Genomic DNA, 15588 nt, shown 5'->3' with positions numbered 1-15588 from the left:
CACAGTTCAGCTCTCTTTAATAGTTTTAATGAACAAAACCATGATGATGTAGTTACGGCACGTACCAGCAGAGGGCGCCGCTAACAGTTGTGCAAAATGTTTGTATGTGCATTATCAAACAGTTGTAATGACACGGATACGTGTTGAATGAGAGAACATTAACGGAATAAAATTTCTCTCTCTTTTTTTTTAATTTGACATTCATATTAAATGTAAACTGGTTACAAAAAGGCTTAGGTACTGAAAGCAGAGCAAACTGGATGATGGACAGAACTAAATATTAGTGTGTGGGGTAAAATACAAAACAAAACATCCAACAAAAACATCCAACAACAATGTAAATTATAAAAATCGCAATAGCATAAAATAAATACGAAAGCAGCGTTTACAGCATATGACATGAAACATTAAAATATATATTTATATGGAGGTTGAACACTTCATCTTTCAGAAGATGATAAATGTGTTTTCCTCCCTGATAAAGTATGTAAGAAAAAAAATGCTGTTTCAAACTCAATAACGAGCTTGTACAAACAAAATGTTTCAAATCACATGTAAAAGTTAACTTTCTCAAGATATCTGTTGCTGGTGCTATTTGAGAGTTTGAATGTCGTTCTCAAAATTAAGACAGCGTAGTGTATAAACCTATAGATGCTGCTGAAAAAAAAAAAGAAGATGATATTTTCTGATATTTTAAAGGCAAACTGTGTCACAAGAGCTTAAGATATGCACATGAACCATAAGAACGTTTGTACAATTTCAAGTACACAAATTTAAACTCTTTTATGTATTTACATATTTTTCAATTCCCTTAAAAAATAGGTCTGTAATGTGTTTTCCACAAAAAAAGTCTCAATTGAGTTGCAAACGTCTGTTAATACTGATTTTAAGTATTTTGATAAAGCTAAACAAACGGCTCTACAGAAATCAAAATATTCAACCGTTCCAAATGTAAGAACATTATAAGATAAGAATATGTCATACAGTGAATGTCCATGTCCTTTCATCTCATTCAAACACTGGCCAAGGAAACAGCGTCTGATGATCATCAGTCATTGGTTGCACGAGTTCATGTGATCCATCTGGGTGTGCCGATTGGGTATCAGTTCCTCGCTTATGGGCAATTACATCTGCGTAGATTGCTACACTGCCCGTGCTTGAAGATAAGAACAAAACAATACTTTGATTGGTTGGGACCCTTAAGAAGTGTGAACCAGCGAGGGGGGGGGGGAAGCAAAGGTAGTGTTAGGAAATTACATCATGAGTATCGCTGTTCGGCCTCTGCCTAATTGCTACAGGTGGGAGAGGTTTGCCATAGAAATCTGCCAATAAAAGAGAGTCATGGAAAAGAAAAAATTAGGTCAGCAATGTCCTTTTTTAAATCAAGGATCAACTCATTTCTACTGACTACAAGGTTAAAACTACATAAATTCCTAGATCAAAATGTCACAGCCTGTGTTAACATTCAGAAGATGACATAGAACATTATATGCCGCATTCAAAATGTTTCCTGCAAGCATCAGGAAAATAAATAACACACATTAGTCACAGTGCAGGAAGCAAGTTGTTAAGGAGATTTTGCTAGTAGCATTTATTAGGTACAATATCAGGGTGGATGGTTGTGGTATTTCTGTTGGCTGATGACAGATGACTGTACAGGAAGCATGTGGCTGAGGCTTGCTGTGTGGATGGAGAGAAAACAGCTTTAAAGACAGAATTATGGGAGACGCTTACATGGTTAGGAAACAGAATGAGAAAAAAAAAGAATGTTAGTGATGCGCATGCTGGTCGACATGCTGGACAAGGAACAGATGCAATGAACCAACAATTACCAGAATGCCTTGTATCTCCAAGAGGCTCAAGTTTGGGGAGCCTAGAAACTTTGGGAGTAGCCCATCCAACTAAAACAAAGAAAAATGTCAAATGATTACCTGTTAGGGTCATTAATATAAAGCAACAAAAGAAATTAGTGGTTATTTTGCACGTGGCATTTGACTATGAAAATTAATGTTTAGCAAATGATAGAAGAGAGTTTCTCTGACTTTCCAGAAGTCTGTTGTAATGCTAGAAAACAGAGTGACATGACAGACTTCTCTCTGGTGACATATGCTGGACTTATCCAATCATTTAGCCCGCTTAAACCCAGCCCCTTCTTACAATCAACTGCAAACTGACATTCAGAACTGCTTCCATCCAATCAAAAACTGATGACTAGAACCCCACTCTACATTTTTACCATTTTCAATAATCCATTTCACTCTGATATATGCCACAATACAGAAAAAGCTGTTGTTACTTCTGTTAAAATGGCAACTTTAATGTTAATGAGCAAGTAAAGGGACTGCTCTATATTTTATAGTATGCCATTAAATTTGCTATTATATAAAATATGCTGTTATATATTTATATAAAAATATTACTTGCGTTATGTATTGGATTTTGGATTTCAAGTAACTATGGGTAATATAAATGAAATAAATTACCTAAACCTTAATTTGACATTCTGTATTTTCCAGAATACAAGTCACATTTTGTTCTTTACCTAAAACATGCTGCAACTTATATAATGCAATTAACGTCAAGTTTATAAAACATGGATTTGTGCCGAATGAGATTGAGTTTATTTGTATAGCGCATTTCCCACACGCCGGTAGTTTCAGTTTAGCTTTAAATAGATGTGTTTAGGCTTGCCGTTTATAATAAATGTTGTTTATAATGAATGCCACTATAATTTATATAATAGTGCTACTACTACTTATAATAATTTGTTTTATCCCTATATTTTTCATTCCTGTTCTGTACTAAATACTGTTAAATTTAAAGAATTTGTTGTGGAGTGAATGGAACTAAATACATGATTATTGCAATTATAATGTTTGTAAACGTTTGGTTTTATTTATCAGTGTTTTGCATTATTTCTGAATGTAAAAAAAAAAAAAATGTCACGTTCTGTTTGTTTAGTTTGATTTTCATTAACTGTTAGTTTGTTTCTCTTCAGTTACCTGTTCCTTTGTTCTTGTTTCCCAACACCCATTAGTTACTATGGACATTCATGCCATTAAAGGATTAGTCCACTTTCAAATAAAAATTTCCTGATAATTTACTCACCCCTATGTCATCCAAGATGTCCATGTCCTTCTTTCTTCAGTCGAAAAGAAATTAAGGTTTTTGATGAAAACATTCCAGGATTATTCTCCTTATAGTGGACTTCAATGATCTCCAAACAGTTGAAGGTCAAAATTAGTTTCAGTGCAGCTTCAAAGGGCTTTAAACGATACCAGACGAGGAATAAGGGTCTTATCTAGCGAAATGAGCGGTCATTTTCTGAAAAAAAATCAAAATGTATATGCTTTATAGGCACAAATGATCGCATCACAAGTGCTTCCACCAGAATGCGATTTCGTATTCTTCAAAAAGCTTACGCTGAATGTCCTACACCTTCCTTATTCAACTTACGGAACAAACGTGGCGCCAGTTCCGTTTTTTCCGTAAGCTGAATAGGGAAGGCGTAGGACATTTAGCGTAAGCTTTTTTTTTAGAAAATGACAGATCGTTTTGCTAGATAAGACCCTTATTCCTCGTCTGGTATCGTTTAAAGCCCTTCGAAGCTGCACTGAAACTGTAATTTTGACCTTCAACTGTTTGGAGACCACTGAAGTCCACTATAAGGAGAATAATCCTGGAATGTTTTCATTAAAAACCTTAATTTCTTTTTGACTGAAGAAAGAAGGACATGGACATCTTGGATGACATGGGGGTGAGTAAATTATCAGGAAATTTTTATTTGAAAGTGAACTATTCCTTTAACACACTTGTTCGTCATTTAGTTTGTTATCATTGTACATTTAAGTTCCTCCTTGTATTTAGTTGATTGTCAGGTATTGTCGTGTCTGTTTCGTTGCCTTCTTGCCAGTTGATTACCCAAGTTTTTTTGTTGTTGTTGTTGTTGTTTAATAAATCTTTTGTTTATTTGAACCATTTTGAGACTCTTTCTCATCATCAATTGGACTAAAAGTAACAACTTATCTGGTGTAACTTATAGCCAGAGAAGGTCCTTCCTCTGTTGCTTGTTTTCTGACATGCACTACGTGAGGTATTTGAAGTATTTTTTAAAAGTTCAATAAACAGATGCAAGTATTTAAAAAAGTTTAACTGTGACATGCTTGCTGCCAGGACGAGTTGTTTTGCAAATAGAAATACTTGCATTATAATAATATAACAGTAAAATGTAAGAAATGTCTCAGTGAAAACCACTCAACCACACTGAACAGAACAAGCACTTTGTCAAAGCACTTGGTATGGCAAACTGGCCACATGAAACTGTATTTACCACTGTACCATTGTAAAGTGATTTTTTTTTTATTTTTTTTTTATCGATTTTACCAATTAGTTGTTCATTGTTCATATCTGAGGAATTAGTTGTAAAAGAGGCATTCTTACCTGGTAGGGGAGGAGGGGTGGGGCTTTTGGCTGCTGCTTCTTCCACTCTAAGAGGGTCAACTCTATGCTTGCGTTTCAATCGTAATTTCCTAGTTTTCTTTTTGGTCTGGTCCACTGCTCCTGATTAAAGGTGACAGAGACATAACAGTTACTTCATCCACTCCAAGAAACTGTAGAGGCAAATAGGTTCTTCATGTGTCACAATAGCAAAAGCTTGTATTTGAAATGAACTGACAATACAAAAATAAACCTTTATTCACTTTATTATTTTACTCTCAGTAAAATACTCTCAGCCCTTTTGAGGAATTAGAGGTCCTACCTGATTCTGTACTCTCCGGGGTCTGTCTCTCGCTCTCTTCGTCCTCCTCCTCTTCCTCCTCCTCCTCATCTTGAAGGGCTGACTGTTCTTGCACACTGCTCTGTCTTTGCATCTCTTTCTCTTTGTTTACTTTGTCTTCAAACTGGGATTTTTATATAAAGTTAGTATTTTTGCATCTTAATGATTTCATCCATCTTGTGTGTTAAAAGAAACAATGTGACAACTAACCTCAGTAACAACATTGTTTATTGGCTGGAATGGGTTGGGCATGTTGACATCATCTAGCTCATCCTCCTTCAGTGTCCTTCCTTCTCGCTCTGCCTCCTCTCTCTCCTGCTTGTCTCTGTCAGTGCAAAACATCTTCATCAAACTTTTGTTTGCAATTTAAACACTTTAAAGTCACAAGTAGAGTCAAATATTTTCTTCGGTATTGTGATGTACATCTGAGTGTAACAGATTATCAGGTAAAAAAGGCCATTTAAAAATGGGTATTCCCCAGGGTTCTGTCCTGAGCACTCTTCTATTCTCCCTTTTGCACACACAGCTCTGTGGCCTTACGCAGTTTGAACTCAATTGTGATTTCTGCTGTAGACGCAGTTTTGATGGACCTGATTGCTAAGAGTGATGAGACGACAGAGAATCTGACATGGTGGTGTTGGTATAATTCTCTCTTTTTAAATACCTGCAAGAATGTAGGGTGGGGATTTGGTTTTATCCATTGGCTTTTAATTGGATTTTGAGGTCTAAAGGCCCCGATATACTTCAAGAGAAATTGTGACATCATTTCAAACAAAGTCACTTCGTTTAGAGGTGTTCAAAGCGAACAACTTTGTACTACCATTGATCCGTGGTGATTACATAATAGGTTGGTGTGCGTGGAGGCACCGCCTTCTTTCACGCTAAAATCTTTTCCAGTTCATTTCTCCCCATGAGTCGGTCGAGGTCAGACGTCCGTGAGTAAAAACATGAACAAACTGGAGAATCGCTTTATTGTAGAAAATGGAGTTGTCGAAGACGCTGACACTGCTTTTCATGTTTAATACAGTAAAGCTGCTTGATTTTAAGCAATCTATTATATAAAGTGCTATATAAATAAACGTGATGTGACTTTACTAGAGTGCCGAATTGCAGAGGTTGAGCAAACATTTCCACGTTGCTATGATCAGATGCTTTTCTTGTGCTTTATTAAAAAAATGCTTTCTGTTTTCTCAGTTTTGTTATGTGTTTATTTTGTTATTGAGAGGAAAACGCGCAGCACATATTTACATATTCATCTAACCGTCGCTCTCAGCAGTGTGTGTGGCATCAGATGTTCGCTAACAGTATATCGCTGGTCACGCATTTCGAACTTCGTTTTACCCCTAACCGAAGAACGAAAAAACTTTGCCATGAGTATATCGGGGCCTTAAGTGTTGCATTCAAATGAATGCGAGCTTGCAGACAACTGTTCAAGGGGCAGGGTTTAAGCAGACTAAATGTTTGGAAAAGTCTGGCATGTCACCAGAGAGAAGTCTGTCACTTGCATGGAAGATGGAGTTTAGATTAAACATTACGACAACAACAAAAAAAGAAACATATACATGGATGAATCATTCACAATATAATACATAACATGCATTTACTAAACAGGATACATTCTGACTGACTTTAAAGTAGTAACTCTGCAGTAGAACAAAGGTAACTATGAGTACATGTTTGATTATAAAAGCAAATAAAACCAGCTTAGTTAACTCATTTCAGAACTAAACTACATCGTTTCAAACTATTTTTAATGACTATGCCACTCCTGACATATCTGGAAAAGAGGGATCAGCATGACAATCCGTGTAAAAAGTCTTGTTAGCTCACTGACCTCTCCTCTCTGATCCGCCGAACTCTCTCTGCTCTGTCCTTCTTGTCTTGTTCTTCCTGAGCCTTCTGCTCTGCTGTATCTCTTTGCACACGCTCTGAAATTGCCTCGTAGTCCTTGGCAATGTTATTCAGGAGCCAGTTAAGGCCATTCTTGATGGATTTGTCAACCTTCTTACCATAACCCAACACAGCAGAACAGGGCTCCTGAGAGTAGAGGAAGCAACATTTAGCTCAGTTTTATATGATTGTTTTGCAACATTTCTGTCAAGTAATTAGATGAATTAAAATGATAAATATAAAACAAATTTCACCACTCATTATTTCCTGATTAATATAAACTGTTTAAATATTAACTCACAATCTGACAGAGGCATTTATTCTCGTTGACAAGCTTCTCTAATGACAAGGTCTCGATGATATCTGCTTCAGCCAATGCCCCATCTTGGTCCTGTTTATTAGCCAATCTGAAAGACAACAAAAGAATATAAGCTGGTCACTAGGTGTGCAGGTTACTAGGTAAGCTGTCACAAACAAATGGCCTGAGGTCTGCACTATAAGTGGACTGAATAATTAGCCTTGTGTTATAGGGAACTCTTGACTTATTAGCACACTTAACAAGCTATATTTAGTCAAAAACTTCATCTGCTGCTCACTCCCTCAGCTAATTGGACCCACTGCAGCTTGTCCAATGCTCCACCAGATATACAGATGATGCATTGCACATTTGCTGCACACCGCCCTGTTCCACTTGGACTAGAGGCAGGAATTATGTGAGTATGCTCTTCGCTGATTACAGCTCGACATTCATCAAACCCTCCAAGCTCATCAGCAAACTCAAGGTCTTGGCTCTAAACACCTTCCTCTTTCTGTCAGGCAGTCATGGTCGGTGAGGGAGGGCTGCAAACATTTAAAAATGGGTGTTCACCAGGGTTCTCTTCTGAGCCCTCTTCTATTCTCCCATTTACACACACAGCTCTGTGTCCTTAATAAGTTACAACTCCATTGTGATTTTTATTGTTGATGCAGTTTTCGTGAATCAGATCCATAAGAGTTATGAGGTAGTAAAGTACTGACATGGTGGATTGGTATAATTACAAAATACCAGCAAGAACAAGAAGCCAATCAAAGGATTCACATGAACCACACATGCCGACAGCTTGTTTAGGATCACATCAATATCTATATTATCTCAGACGCTAAGGGAAATTGAGGATAGGTAGTTGGGTACCATGGGTACCATTGAAATCAGTCTGTCAGCTAGTATTACTGGACTATGCAATATTGTAGAGGCGTGCACAGGGTGGAGTAGTGAGCTGAATGTATCAATGAGGATGTGCTTCCCAAAATGCAAACATCATAAGCAGCGATGGGAATAACGGCGTTATAAATAAACGCGTTACTTTTTTCAGTAACGAGTAATCAAACGTATTACTTTTGCCCCCGTTACAACGCTATTATCGTTACTGGCAAAAAAATGACACGTTACTATAATTGAGCTCACTGAAGCAGTTTTGAGTAGGCTCTCTCTCAGCCATAGGACCTGCAAAGTTTTTCTCTGGTGTGTGTGTTGGGGTGGGACACATGCTAACTGATGATGATTGCTGTGTGACTAGAGATGATAGACCTGCAAAGCGTTTTGTTGTAAAGAAATAGTACAGGTTAGTCAAACACAAATATAATTTTAAACTGATAGCCTAATAATGTACGATGCTCTGTATGTGTGTGTGTGTGTGTCAGAGCATGCGAGCAGAGCGCAAGCTCAAACCAGAATACCCTTTGTGACATGCTGGATCGAAAATATGTGAAAGAAGTTTTTTCTAGTCGACTAGTAGTTGTTCATTTAAGCCATTAGTTGACTAATCACATTTATATTAATTTAATTTCTGAAATACTGGAGAGAATAAACCAAAATAATGAGCGTTTATGTAATATAGGCTATACAGCACTCAAGCGTAAAGCTTGCCATAAAGAACCGGTAAAAGTAACGATTATGAATGTGACAAAAACAGCAAGGAGACATTTTAATTGTTTATTAATAAAGTAATGTTTTCTGAATCAGTGTCGGCTGCAAAGATGAAGTTGACATTGCTGACTCTAATCAACTCCGCATACTGGACGCGCCTAAGAGAGAGAATGCACATTTCATTCGGATTACATAATCAGAGTAGCCTCAGTATTTCTTTTCGTTTTGAATTATTTTGTTTAAAAAATAGACATTTTAAGCTTTCTATAGATATATTTTTCATGTCTGTGAGGCAAGCAGCCGCTGAGTTTCGGTTCATTTAGCCTATACGACGCGCTCCAGTTCACGTGCAAGTGATCGCGCCGGCGCCTCCATGTCTTGATTATATTGTCTGCTATATTTGCTTCTTATTTATTAAATCTAGGCAATTAGTTGATGAAACATTGATTAAAATTAAGATACAATTTTTACAAAATGAAATTCACTTTAAAGAAAGGCTTTCTACAAAACAAAACTTAATGAAGTGGTCAAAATCATGTCTGACCCACTCCATGTGTCCCGATATATTGCGCATCTTATGATGTATTCTATCTTACTCATGCTGTTCTCTTTTCATAATCAAATAGATTAATTTAAAACATAACATAGGCCTATTTAAACATAAATATGAAACTACGTTTTCTTTAATGGCTACTAACACGTAGTACAGTACAGAGAAATTTCATGTCGTGAGCAAGAGCGGATCATGAGTCACGAGTTGGCTCAAGCATAATTTATTTTTTTAATTATATTTAATATTGGGGGCATCCAAGTTATTTTGCATAGGCTATATGAATTTTTTTTTAAAAGTAACGCAATAGTTACTTTCCCTGGTAATTAGTTACTTTTATAATGATGTAACTCAGTTACTATTTGTGAGAAGTAACTAGTAACTATAACAAATTACTTTTTTAGTAACGTGCCCAACACTGATCATAAGGCAGAATAGTACTAAAGCCAAAAAAAAAAAGAAAAAGAAAGACCCCAGCCACTTAATGCAGTATGTGAAGGTGTGGTATTTCACTTTTCACCTTTCTAAACACGGATCTGCATATCTATTCATTAGTATGTACATACGCCATAGGCAAAGTCGGATTTTGCACAATATCAGCATAAATCCCTATTATTTACTGGTGTAAATGCATTAAAGTAACTTGCATTTATCACTGAAGACGAGCAATAATTACTTTCTTTTTGAATACATAATGGCAATACATAAATGTCACATTCAGACACACCCATTTGGCAGCTGTGATGCCTGATTATTGAATTAAACATTCAGGGTTTCTTTTTTTTTTCTTTTTTTAAGATTATTTGGTCAGCACACCTTTATAGCTTTACTGATTGGTTGTCAATTAAGGTTATTACACAACAACCCAATTAGAACACATTTTATAGATGGTTTATACATAGTTATTTGAAGGGCACTATATTTTCTTTGCTTTTCTGTATATTCTGCTGCTATACATTTGTTGTATAATCATTTTGTCTACCGCCTTATGTTTTGATTCTATCGACAGTCATCTCATCTTCCATGTTTGATGATCTGTACTTATACCGGCCACTAAGCCACATTCAACAACAAGAACATGCCAAGTTCTGAAAACTCACACTAATACAGGTTTGCCTGCAATACGAGGGTGCCGGAGAACCTCAGCCATTGTGTCTCTGGTTTCCTGGATCCTCTGGACATCACTGGAGTCCACAACAAACACCACTCCATAAGACTCAGAGTAGTAGTTTTTCCAAATGCCACGGATACGTTTACCGCCACCCAGGTCGAAGATTGTGACCTCAAACTTCCCCTGCTTCAGGTCCACCTTTGAGAAGCCCACTGTAGGTGCTACATCTAAAGGACTTTCTATGACAGAAATATATACATTTGAGAATGATCCTGGATCTTGAAAACACAAAACATAAAAAAATACTCAAGAAAATGTTATGGTGATGATTTACCTCCCTGGATTCCTCTGACTGTAGCGGTTTTTCCAGCATTGTCCAGTCCAACCATTACTAATGTCACCTTCCTGCAAGAACACAAATACAGCATCACTTCATTATGCATCCCCCACAGACGTAATGAGAAATGATTTTCTGTAAAATGCTTTGAGGTGCAAAGGAAAAATCTAGTTTAAAATACCTGTGCCAATGAAGTACTTAGAAAAGTTTTGAAAAACCTTTGTACCATTTTAAAGAAATATTTAAATTTTATAAAGGTAAAATGTAATAACTAAAAAAATGCAATGAGGTTTAACTGTAAAGTAAAAGGTAATAATAATGTGACTTAAAGGGTTAGTTTACCCAAAAATAAAAATTCTGTCATTAATTACTCACCCTCATGTTGTTCCACACCCATAAGACCTTCGTTCACCTTCGGAACACAAATTACTATATTTTTTATGAAATCCGAGGGTTTCTGAACCACGCAGCAATGTCATTGCACCTTCTGAGGTCCAGAAAGCCATTGAAGACATTGTTAAAATAGTCCACATGACTACAGTGATTCAACATTAATGTTATGAAGCGACAAGAATACTTTTTGTGTGCAAAAACAGAACAAAAATAACGACTTTATTCAACAACTTTTTTCTCTTGCCTGACAGTCTCCTACGCTGTTGACGTAGTGAATGCAGTGCAGCACTTCTGTGTTAACGTCCGAACACCGGCTCAGTATGGTCCAGCGCTGTACATGTGAGCAGCACGACGCATGGGTATGATGCTGACGCAGGAGCCGGCCAATACTGAGCTGGTGTTCAGACGTAGAACCCGGAAGTACTGCATTGCGTTCACTATGTAAACAGTGTAGGAGACTGACATAGAAGAGAAGAAATTGTTGAATAAAGTCATTATTTTTGTTTTGTTTTTGTGCACAAAAAGTATTCTCGTCGCTTCGTAACATTAAGGTTGAATCACTGTAGTCACGCTGACTATTTTAACAATGTCTTTAATACCTTTCTAGACCTCAAAAGGTGTAATGATATTGTCGCTACCTATGTGTTTCAGAAACCCTCAGATTTCATCAAAAATATCTTAATTTGTGTTCGAAGATGAAGGTCTTACGGGTTTGGAAGGACTTGAGGGTGAGTAATAAATAATGGAATTTAATTTTGGGGTGAACTAACCCTTTAATCATTATTTAAAAGAATAAAAAGTTAATTTAAAAAAAAAATAATAATTTTTCATTCTTAAATTTTAACATTTTTGGGCAGTTGCACCGTTCAATTTTATGTAAACTAACCTTGCCTAAAAGATTAACTAAATGTCTACAGAGGTCTTTTCTACAATGTATTTTCCTGTTATTTGTCTATTTCTAATACATTTTGGTCTGCATGGTCACACCACATTAGTTTGTTTTGGTAGAAAAAATAAAGTTTTTCAAATATCAATAAGAAATGAACAATTTTATTAATTTAAGATTAAGCCAAATCACTTAATAAGGTTTTCTTTTCAAGAATTTCATTATTTTAATTAAGCTTTTTCATTTTGATATCAGGACAAATGTATCACCCCACTACTTTATGTACCAAACATTATCAAGATTAATTTTAATACAGAAATAATAATTAAAAAAAAACATACTAAACACAGAAGAGGTGCATTCAAGTCATCAAAAAAGTTCATGAAGACAACTTTAAACTTTTTGACATTTAAAAAAATAATAAAAAAAACTTGACATTAAGTTATGAATTCTCCCACAGCTGTGAGATAAGACAAGCTAAGCCTGTATGTTAATGCATCATCTCATGACTGGCAAAAACGCACAGGGATAAAGAGGATGATTCAGCATACCTCGCATAAAAATACAAAGTAAATAATGTGGACTTTCTGACACTAATGACGTCAAAAATATAAATTCAATGATAAGCTGTCCAGGGCTGTAGAGTCACAGCTGTTTAAACTACAAGGCTTCCAGTGGAGGCTTAAGAGGAATAATAAGACATCTGTGGAGTAACACAAATATATCCTGAAGTGACACGGGATTTCTGCTCACCATTATCAACCTATGCTTAATTCTAAAGAAATGCCAGACAAACACATGGACCAAGCGGCGTAAACAAACCTCGCAGCCTCCACTGATGCACACAGGAAAGCTAAAGTCCTTGGCTACCAAACACATAAACACACAAACAGATACTTAACTGCGGCACTTGCGCCGCAGGGACATCAAGCGCACTATCCAGGTGACAGTTCTCTGCAACCAGGAGGCCTTCATTTGAAACTGGGAATAGATCAAGATGACAGCTAGCTTTCCCTTGACTTCAGTTGTTTTTGTCGATACACACACACACTCTCTCTCTCTCTCTCTCTCTCGTCTCTCCTGGACTTTGGTCAGCTCTGTATCTTAGGGATTAGATGAGGATTTCTACTTAGCCCAACAAGATCAGTGACAGGGTGCTAGAGGACACACTATGTTCAGCCAATGAAATTAAGACAATAACTTAGACAGTTAGTTGTCAGTGGAGAGTGAGAGACTCCATAACATCACTGGCACTTTTGGGGCCAGACATCTCCACTTTAAACGGACCAATTCTTAGGTGCGATCAACCATTTTACGCATATTTAGGCTTGTCAAGCATTTTGTTTCAGGCACAGCAGGTGATGTGAGTAATCAGATATTTATCACTTGGATCTAAGCCTATGCCTGATTGTGAGTCATGTTCAAACACGTATAGTCAGAGGTGCATGTAGGGCCTCTAATCAGTGTACAGCATCTCTTTGAAAGTGGACTTAAACACTCAAATTGAAAATGACACTAGGATTAAAGCAACCTCATGACAAAGGATGAATCTGTGTGGAAAACACACAAAACTTGGTGAGTTGGTGTTGCCAGAAAAACAGTTTTGCTAATGTAAACTAAAACTGTTAAAACTTCTTTTCATTAATTAAAATAAAGCTTAAATAAAATAAAATATATTAGATGAAAAACTAAACAAATAGAAATGTTGGCAACTATTTGAAATAGTACAAGTAGTTTTTTTAAATATCATAAAGTTGCCTTTTTTTTTTTTTTTTGGTGACTTGAATGCACCTCTTTTGTGCACAAATTTTCTGCACCTCTTAAATTAATAGAAAAAAAATAATTTATTATTTAACAACTTTTTTTCCCTACCAAATCAAACTAATGTGGTGTGACCATGCAAAATACCAAACCAAGTGGCATGTAAATAAATTATGATTGACCTTTTCTCAGAAATGTTGCTTTTATTATTACTTTTAACTAACTGGTCTCAAGGTCTTTTTAGTGGATGTATTAAGTCCACTAAAATGTATGTACTTGTCTTTCTTTAAAGTGTTATTTGACTCAAATATGAAAATTCTGTCATTTTCTGAAGCCCCATTTTGTTTCATCCAAACCATTCCATCCACCAAAGTATAGCCTAGAGGTCCACATAAGGATAAGTACATGATAGATTTTTTTTTTTTTTTTTCCTTTACAATAAATGCCACTTGATTTAATAATTTATACATCACATAAATTATCTAATCACAAAAGGGAAAAGTTTCTTTTTATTTCAAAAGCAGATAATCACTCCCAAACGTTTTCCCTCAAATGATGCATTTTACACATTACACAAATTACACATTGAACTTCCCACTGCAAAACAAAATAGTAAAAAATTCAAATGTACTTGGTGCATCATCACTTTCTTCAGTCATGTACATTTTTTATTGCCATAAATAAAAACAATGACAAACAGTATAAAGAAGACAGTCGCATAGTTAAGAGTCAAAAACCACCCATGGCAATTTTTAGTGTGGCTTACGCGTCCAAATCCAAACTGGGAACACTGTACAAATATAATGTTAGATAACATATACAACGTTGCACATTATAAGAATTGACAGGTCTGCTCAGAAAAGTTAGTAAATGTATCTTACGGTCTTTTTAAGCAATGAAGTTGTAGACACTCACCTTGCAGGTTCTCTCCATCGTTTCAACCAGTTGCAGCAGTTCGCCATCAGATTGAACATTTCACCCCAAGTGCTTGAACTGCGACTTATTATTTAATGACAGTCGTTTTGGCTGATTACTAAAGTTCCTGGCTAATTTGTGTTTTAAAAATCAAACCGTTATCTGCTAGCACCCTTTTATCTGCCTATCCGGGCGACTCGTGATTTAATTAAAAAAGACATTTTGTTATGTCATTCTAGCAGAGAATAAGGGCAAAATAAACTAAACATGGTCAACTAAGATACAATTATTATCAATCCGTCACTTACGAAACTGAGCATAGAGTTTAGTTTCATTTTGCTCACTACACGAATCAATGCACCCTCACTGAAGGCTAACCAGTTAGCTACTGCATACGATCCATGAAAACTATTGAATTACATTATTGTGTCTTTAAAAGGAAAATCTAATTAGACCATAACTATACATACTGTTTTAACGTCCCCGGAAATGCTTTACTCTCAAATTCAGACCGTTTTTTGCAAAAACTGTAATGGGACAACTGTTAGCTTGCTCGCAGTCCGCTTTGTTTACCAAGCTGAATCTGGCTGCTATGGCTGCAGCCACGATTTCTTCGAGGGTCTGGGTTGCCAAGTGTTTAAAAATTGTATAATACAATGTAAAATATGAAAAACTAAATAAATGTAAACTGTCTTTCTAAGCTTTCAACATGTGTTTGTACTCAGACAGCTTATAATCTTTACACAGATACCCTTATGATACTGTCGGTCAAAGTGGCCGAAAAATATCAGTCTAGAACAAGTTGACTTGGCAACACTGTACTTGCCTACAAGTAACGCAAACTAAAAGTGAACAGTGCCTCCAGTGGACGGAGACGTAGCAAACTGTAGTAGGTAATTATCACCACATAACATAAACGGGTAAATAAATTAAAACATCGTGGTGCCCCAATTCTGTCTGCGAGACAAAGTAATATCTAGATTTTTTTTCCCCCCCTCTGGCCATGTGTAGAATGCTAACGATATACAATACAATGAATCCTGGCTGTTTGCAATAAACCAA

General features: G+C 36.2%; 1 protein-coding gene across 5 annotated transcripts; it reads right to left on the bottom strand.

Moving 5' to 3' along the window:
• arl13b (ADP-ribosylation factor-like 13b) lies at window positions 1-15328 on the bottom strand. Of its 5 annotated transcripts, none has more exons than XR_007929404.1 (11): window positions 14527-15328; window positions 10569-10639; window positions 10224-10473; window positions 6969-7074; window positions 6612-6814; window positions 4988-5102; window positions 4760-4901; window positions 4441-4560; window positions 1833-1901; window positions 1258-1680; window positions 1-1156 (listed from the first exon to the last, which is right to left on the bottom strand). XR_007929404.1 is itself a non-coding variant. In XM_051889367.1 (11 exons), the coding sequence occupies exons 1-11, from the start codon at window positions 14583-14585 to the stop codon at window positions 1115-1117; spliced, it is 1242 nt and encodes a 413-aa protein (XP_051745327.1). In that variant the 5' UTR covers window positions 14586-15328; the 3' UTR covers window positions 1-1114. The 5 variants fall into 5 exon arrangements, 4 of the variants coding, with proteins under 4 accessions (XP_051745327.1, XP_051745336.1, XP_051745349.1 ...); XM_051889367.1 differs by having other exon boundaries at window positions 1258-1322; XM_051889376.1 differs by having other exon boundaries at window positions 1-1680.
• Window positions 15329-15588: the final 260 nt, after the last annotated feature.

This window comes from Ctenopharyngodon idella, chromosome 1, assembly GCF_019924925.1.
Source record: "Ctenopharyngodon idella isolate HZGC_01 chromosome 1, HZGC01, whole genome shotgun sequence".
Classification (NCBI taxonomy): domain Eukaryota; kingdom Metazoa; phylum Chordata; class Actinopteri; order Cypriniformes; family Xenocyprididae; genus Ctenopharyngodon; species Ctenopharyngodon idella.
This window is presented reverse-complemented; position numbering and strand designations above follow the sequence as displayed.